An 8,241-nucleotide genomic window follows, 5' to 3' on the forward strand; every position below is an offset into this window, starting at 1 on the left:
CGTTAGTATGCTTCTGAAAGTGGATATATGCTTACCAACCCTGTATTTATTTGAAAGCATATTTTATTCGGAAGCGTCGAGCGGAAGATTTATAACAATAATAAAAAGAAAAAAAACATCGAGTCAGATCTGTACTGAAAAGTGATAAATTAAATGAAGCATATTAATAATAATAAAAGTAAGCATAAATATTTCTTAATGGGGTTTTGGACGTGTTTAATTACTATACAAAGCATCAAATACTTTTCAATGGAAAATTAAGTTTAGGCGACCAGGCTAACCAGCGTGCTATCGGGCATTTAATGCACCCGATATCGGCTTCACCATAGGCGATTCCTATTTCCACCCCAGAATTTTAATCAATGCACCCTGACATGTGCTGGGGATAAGAAAATATAACACTCGCCGTTTTTTTTTTCTCCTCCAGACATAACTGGGCGCGTTATATTTCCTTATCCCGGCACATGTCAGAGTGCATTGATTAAAATTCTGAGGTGGAAATAGGAATTTCCTTCACCATACATACATGCCAGGTAATAACGTGACAGCGCTCCGGCCGGGAAAGGTCTCGTGGCCAGGCCGGTTTACATCAATCCATCGTTCCCAAGGTCTGACAACGAACCTAACCAACCATTGACAGATACCGAAACTCTTGATCGACTCAACCTTTCCTATTTAACAATACTTTATTTATTTATTTTAAGTCAGTGACGGCTGGTTAGGTTCGTTGTCAGACCTTGGGAACGATGGATTGGTTTAATTAAGTCAGTGACGGCTGCTTAGGTTCGTTGTCAGACCTTGGGAACGATGGATGTAAACCGGCGTGGCCACGAGTTTAATGGAGTTAGACTTCTGCACTTTTAATAAATGTATTTAAGAGATTTTCTAAAAAGTTTCAGACAAGGTGAAGCGACAGTGATCCATATTTGTAAATTTCGAAGAAAGAGCCATCTCAAGCGCATAAAGTTAAAGTAAAGAGTATACCTCGTAAAGCAGATTTGCCTGCGACAGAGACTACCACCCTTGCATCCGTCGATGGCACAGATCAATATAATGCAGTGAAGGGCTTAAGTTTGCCCCAGAGATTTGAGTGAGATAGGCACATTGCTACTGGATTTGGTTTGCATTATCACAGTGGTGTTGTTGGAGTTCCCTGCATATGCAGTTATGGCGACACAGAGAATGCACGTTCAACACATTCGGAAGACCAAGTTTTCTCCTGATAATCCCCTTGCAGAAGATTTGCACCAAGCGGTGAAACATCTCTCTGCTGAATTATACAGCAAGGATGTGCATTTTCTTATGGAACTCATCCAGGTAATTCCTAGGCAACCTACTTCAAATTATCTAATAGGTTTAACTGTACTTTTACATTTTTGTTTTCAGTACCTTAAAAACGGTGTTTTACTGCAGAATGCAGAGGATAACAAGTATGCATCTGAGGTCGAACCTTCTTTGGAATTTGTAATTACCAGTAAGGATATATGTGAAGTGGGTGCTACAGATACACTCTTGGTGTTTAACAATGAGATTGGATTTCAAAAACATAACATTGATTCTATATGTAGCGTTGGAAGATCTACCAAGAAGAAAAGGGAAGGAGGTTACATTGGAGAAAAAGGTATGGGTCGGTGCTCTGTTTTTGGTTAGAGTTTATAAAAGTCTCTATATTCTAGTTTTTTTTGTTATTTTTTTTTGGTTAACCTATGATTTTTTAGGGAGGAAAAACATATTATTAATTATTAGTTTTACACAAATCATATAATTCACCATATACACTCTGGTAACTAAATTTCATTACACCCATCTTTAAGGAAGGAAAATCATATATTTCACCATATACACTCTACACTCTGGTAACTAAATTTCACCATACCCATCTCTAAAGAAGGCAAGGAAAGGAGGTTACTTTCGAGAAAAAGTTATGGGTTAGTTTTCTGCCTCATGTATGAGTCTATAGAAGTGTATATACTCTTATGGGTTAGTTTTCTGCCTCATGTCTGAGTCTAGACATGTATATACTCCAGTCTCCTATGGATTTTAACCTGTAATTTTTTAGGAGGAAATACATATTCTTAACTACTAGGCTTACATAAACTATATACCTCACTACATACACTTCTAGTAACTGTATTTCACCACACCCATCTCTAAAAAATGTAAGGGAATGAGGTTACATTGGAGAAAAAAGTATGGGTTACTGTTCTGCCTCTTTTTAGAGTCTATAAAAGTGTATATATTCTAGTTTCCTATGGATTTTAACCTGCAACTTCTTAGGAAGAAATACATATTCTTAATTGTTAGGCTTACACAAACTATATACCTTACCACATACACTTTTGAACTGTATTTCACCACAACCATTTCTAAAGAAGGTAAGGGAAGGAGGTTGCATTGGAGAAAAATGTATAGGTTAGTGTTCTGTCTCTAGAGTCTGTAAAACTGTACACACCCATCTCTAAAAAATGTAAGGGAATGAGGTTACATCGGAGAAAAAAGTATGGGTTAGTGTTCTGCCTCTTTTTAGAGTCTATAAAAGTGTATATATTCTAGTTTCCTATGGATTTTAACCTGCAACTTCTTAGGAAGAAATATATATTCTTAATTGTTAGGCTTACACAAACTATATACCTTACCACATACACTTTTGAACTGTATTTCACCACAACCATTTCTAAAGAAGGTAAGGGTCTAAAGAAGGTAAGGGAAGGAGGTTGCATTGGAGAAACATGTATAGGTTTGTGTTCTGTCTCTAGAGTCTGTAAAAGTGTACATACTCTAGTTCCCTTTGGATTTTAACCTTTGACTTCTTAGGAGGAAATACATATTCTTAACCACCAGCATAGATCCATCTTAAGCATGGATCTAACATGAGTTAAGCATGGATCTAACATGAGCCGAGATATCAAATTTCTTTAAGCATGCATCTAACATGAGCCGAGATATCAAATTTCTTTAAGGGCAAACATATTTTAGAATGCAAAAAAAATGCCTAATTTTTTATCCTTTAAATTGTATTTTTGAATGTTATATAGAGATTACATAACATGTGTATTGAGCCATTTTATAGAATATTTTTGAAAAACATAAGGTCTAAACATTTTACTCGTATTTTTTTTAATTACTAATGACTTTACATGAAATTACAAACAATAGTTCATATGGACAACTAATTAAATTAAATATGCATACAATATATTTTTTTCTTTTTTATTACAGTTGCATTACTTTTCTATTTAGAGAATATTTTATTTTATTTTAAGAAAGACAGATATACTTACACATTGCTTTACACATTGCTTTCTGCACTGATTTGTATACTTTTGGTCACCATATATCACCACACCCATCTTTAAAAAAAGTAGCCATCTTTTATCACCACACCCATCTCTAAAGAAAGTATCCATTTTTTGGAAAATGCTGATAATAACCCATCTCTAAAAAAAAGTACCCATCTTTTGAAAAAATTGCTGATAATAGAGTAATATGGAATAACATGGGTATAACTTTTAAATATATTTAATTTTTTTATCAATTTGATACTAATTTTTTTCCTTTTCAATTCGTCCATCATTTAAACTTGGAAACTTTGAATCTGAATTTGAATTTCTATATAATACTTAATAACATTACACATTACTGTGCCGATTAAAGTGCTCTTGGCACTGGACTAAATATCTGATTGAATTATGTTATTTTTAACTTATCTAATTATATTTTTTTGGTTGAAGGTATTGGATTTAAGAGCGTATTTTTAGTCACAAACCAGCCCTGTATTTTCAGCAATGGCTATAAGATAAGATTCAACGATATCCCTCCTCGTGATGCCAACATTGGATATATCGTCCCAGAATGGATTGAAAGAAAACCCAGCCTTGCTGAGATTGAAGAAATTTATGGGTGCCGGCTTCCTAATACTGTTATAGTTCTACCTTTGCGTCCTGAGAAGGTTGAAGCTGTGAAGCAAGAGCTCTCCAATATTCATCCTGAAGTTATTTTGTTCATGTCTAAGATAAAAAAGCTTTCAGTTCGTGAATTTCATGTGGATCCCAGCCTGAACAAAATTAATTCAATCTCCGTTTCACGGGAGACGGAATTTCAGAGTTCTAAGAGTGATGACAGTGAATCTTTCACTCTGCATTTGTCAGGTGAAGAGAATAAACATTCCATGGGGAAATCCAGCTATTACATGTGGAGGCAACGTTTCCCTGTAAAAGAAAAGTACAAGGTTGAGCAGAGGAAAGACCTGGAAACATTGGCGATTACTCTGGCTTTCCCCTTTGATAAACGCCTTACAAGAGAAAACATGACAGCTCCCAGCATTTATGCTTTTCTTCCAACAGAAATGGTCACCTGTTTTCCGTTTCTAATACAAGCAGATTTCTTACTGGTTTCTTCCAGAGAGAGTATTATTTTTGACAACAAATGGAACCAGGGAATACTAGACTGTATTCCGGTAGCTTTTCGTTCAGCATTTCATATTCTCGTCCACTCTGATTCGCCCCCTTCATCAAAATCTCAATTTTATAAATACATCCCTGTTGAAGCCCCTCATTACCCGCAGCTGGAACAAGTAAGAACTGGCATTCAGGCCCAGTTAAGGATGGACAAAATAATTTTATGCGATTCCAGCTTTGTTGACAAAGATTTCGGTAGGCCAACAGAAACTCGGACAGTACTGTCAGCATTTAGAAGCATTCTGGAGAAAGCAAGAAAACAAGGTCGGCAGAGCAGCCTGGACGCTTTCGTGGCTGGAGAAGACAAAATAGTCCATTCCTGCCTTGCTAAGCCTGAGTTTTCTAATATCTTGAAGTTCTTGAATGTGGAGAATGTTTCATATCATTGGTATGCTGGTTGCATTAAGTCATCTGGTTGGGTGAATGGTCTGTCGGAAAACTTATATGTGGAACTTCTTTGTTTCATTGCTGAACATTGGAAGTCCGAATTTTCAAGTCACCTACAAAATACTCCCTTCCTGAAGTATGTAAAGTCTGCCAACAACACAGCTTTGGCAAAGGTATCAAATAATCAACCGGGCACAAGAATATATTTTTCTTCACAGCGGTCGCACATAGCGTGGCTGGCACAATGGTCTGGAGAGCTTCAAAGTGCTGCCCGACACTATTTTATGCCTGAACCTATTCAGAAGGCCATAGTAGAGTTGCCTGGTACCAAAGGTGAGAAACTGCGTAAGTGGCTTGAAGAGTATCCTAAAATTACAGAGCTTTCAATCTCAAGTTTCGCCAAGCAGCTCCAGGACGTTGTAAAATCTTCAACAGATAGTAAGCTTGTTATCAATGTTGCACATTTTTTCCATTTTTCATCTGTAAATAGGTACATCGAAGATCGAGATTTGTTCGATCTTTGCTCGACTATTCCTATCGTGGATGGGTGGGGTACTGTCAGACAACATGGTTCTGTAAATATCCTCCTTCCTGCATCAATAGGTAAGTGGGCCAAGTTAATGAGAAGTCAACAATGGACTGGGCAAAACTTTGTTGAACTCTCAGAATATTATCTTACATTACCTCGTTGCGCACGGGGTTTTACAGAAGCAGGTAAAGATTTAGTTTCATTCGTTAAGCAACAGCTTGGTGCATTAGATATTCCACAGCTAATCCCTCCAAATGCCCATTTTCCCTTCAATCATTTGGATAAGGAGAGTGCATTTGTTCTGCTGGATTGGATAAGTTCCCAGAAGCTACGTCCCTCTTTTAAACAGAGTGTATCAGATTGCAAATGGCTGAAAACGGGCAGGGGTTTCGAATCTCCTGCTAAGTCCTTTTTGTTTGATTCGAAAATGAGGCTTGCTCAGCATTTGGAAGAGGATGATCTTCCTTGTATTGACGAGGCATTCTATGGGTATGCTATTCATAATTTCAAAGATGCTCTTGAAAAGATAGGAGTGGTCACTGAGGAAGGAGGAGGATGCGATGTTATTGTTGATCATCATATTCAGATGCATACAGATTTCAAAACCATAAAAAGGCTATATAGTTATCTCCAGGTTTCAGAGTGGGAGCCTTCTGTATTTAGCGTTTTACCAATTTGGATTCCAAATGAGCAAAAATGGACGCCGACAGAATCCTGTGTGATTCATGACGTAAATGGGCTTTTCAAATCGAGGTTGAAGATCCTGGAAAACTGGTACGATGAAGAATTGCTCAATTTCTTTTCAAAGTCTCTTCGCGTACCCAACTATCCACAAATTGAAGACTACTGCTTGCTGTGGCGGGATTGGGGAGAAAATGGTAACCATGGAATAACTGAATCAGTGTGTTGTCTGGTATGGAAACGTATTGTGCACAAGTGGTCGAGTTCCTCCTCTCTCACAAAACAATATCTTGGAAGCGGCTGTAAAGTCCCTGTCTGCACAAATAATGGAGATATCCGTGTTAGTAGTGCAACCCAAGCATATATCCCAGACGACTTGCAGCTTAAAGAATTATTCAAAGGACGTTCGCCAATGGTAAATTTTACTTGGCACCCGAACCCTTCTGATCCTCAAATACCTCTGGACTCTTTGTTCTCCATTTATAACCATCTGGGCGTTCGTAATATATCTCAAGCTGTAACCAAAACTGAGATTTCTATGCAACAGAGGATCTCTTGGCAGAAGCTTAAGTTTGGGGAGGGGATATTGGGGATGGGGTTATGCAGAGTATGTGTTGCATATCTAGCGAAGCCTTCTTTCAATTTGCACTCTCAAAAGAGACATCAACTTGTCAAGCCTCTCATGGAGTGTCCTGTGTTTGGAGTGGTAGAACCACTCAGTGTAGAATATTCTCTATTATCAGGACAGAATATTAAAGTAAACACAACAGCTATGGTAAGATGGGAGAAAAGCCCCAAGAGGCTTTTGATGCAGATTCCTGATAGAAACAACCAAAAGGCAAAGATGATGTTTGTCACTAATTTTGCTGAGGTAATCTCACAAGGTCTGTTAGCAGAATTTCCAGATTTGGTTGGAGGACTATGTGAGTTAATTAAATTGGGATGTGCTTTTGACTTTAACTCAGAAGCAGTGGATTTCATGCTTCAGAGCAAAAATCTTCAGTTGTTCGTAGAGGATGAGGGCTTTCTGTCTTCCTATTCTACCTAAAACATGTAAAATAAGACAGGTTCCTGAAGGAGTGTAGGCTCATGTTGTATTTACTGGGTATTATAGATATCGTTAAAATTTGTGAAGGGTTTAGGGCTTAGATATAGATTGGAACACTAGCAAGCATCTTCAGATATGCTTTCAAATTAGGTTTCTCTTCGATTAGGTAGAAGGTAGACTTGTAGATCTTAAATGAACTTAAATATTTGTATTTCAATATATATGCTCTTACAGAGTGATTAAACTTTTTTAAATTAAAGGGTTAATGTGTTGAGTTTTACTTTAATTCTATTTCTCACACATGTTCTAAGGGGATGGAATTAGCTTTTTTTTCTGTGGAATTAGCTTTTTTGCTGTTCTTTTTGGTGCAAGTTTTTAAGTTCTGGTCAATAGATTTGTAATTTAATAGTAAGTTATTTTTAAAATTAAGTTTAGCTAAATAATTTTTTTTGAATATAAAATATAGTATAGAATATTTAAAAAATTATTATAATTTTTAAAATTTTAATTAAAATAATTAACAATAACTTCAAAATTTAAAATGGAGAAATTTGTGTTTGTATAAATAACTTAATTTTGGATCCATTAAGTATCAAATTTCTTTTTAGAATCTCAATTCTTAATACATTCTATACTAACTGGAAACAAGATACACATTTTTAAATGTTGAATTTTTTATATACAATGGGAAAGTGTTTTTATATACAATGGGGAAGCCGTTTAACTTCTTATTAGCAATGAGGAAGCGGTTTAACTTCTTATTGGCAATGAGGAAGCTGAGATTCATATTGATTGCACTTTATGAATTATCATCAATTCTTCTTGAAAAGCTGTTGATTAAAGTGCTATTCTTTATTTACACATCCATATTGATTGCAGCAAACCATGCCATCAATTCTGTTTTTGTTGTTTCCCATTTTTTTATTATAAAAAATTGATTCAAGTTATTAAGGATGTGACAAAAGCCTAGGTTTAACAATAATGGTAATCTCAAACCATTTAAGTATTTTATTTACTATTCATAAAATCCATTACTTCTATTTTGTCTTGTGAAATTGTACAAGGAAAAAAATTCAAAAGGGTGTTTTGAGATATTCAATGCATATTTGTATTATACATTAAATTTGAATGAGTTTTTT

General features: G+C 36.0%; 1 protein-coding gene across 1 annotated transcript; it reads left to right on the forward strand.

The window, feature by feature from the left end:
* Positions 1-1,016: 1,016 nt before the first annotated feature.
* LOC149200989 (uncharacterized) lies at positions 1,017-7,292 on the forward strand. The gene is made up of 3 exons (XM_089399654.1): positions 1,017-1,317; positions 1,414-1,621; positions 3,732-7,292. Exons 1-3 carry the CDS (start codon positions 1,168-1,170, stop codon positions 7,100-7,102), a joined length of 3,729 nt encoding a protein of 1,242 aa, XP_089255780.1. The 5' UTR covers positions 1,017-1,167; the 3' UTR covers positions 7,103-7,292.
* The last annotated feature ends 949 nt before the right edge of the window (positions 7,293-8,241 follow it).

The sequence above is a fragment of the Pinus tabuliformis genome, chromosome 2_1, assembly GCF_031772625.1.
Source record: "Pinus tabuliformis cultivar Carrire ecotype Pingquan chromosome 2_1, CPIR1, whole genome shotgun sequence".
Lineage (NCBI taxonomy): Eukaryota > Viridiplantae > Streptophyta > Pinopsida > Pinales > Pinaceae > Pinus > Pinus tabuliformis.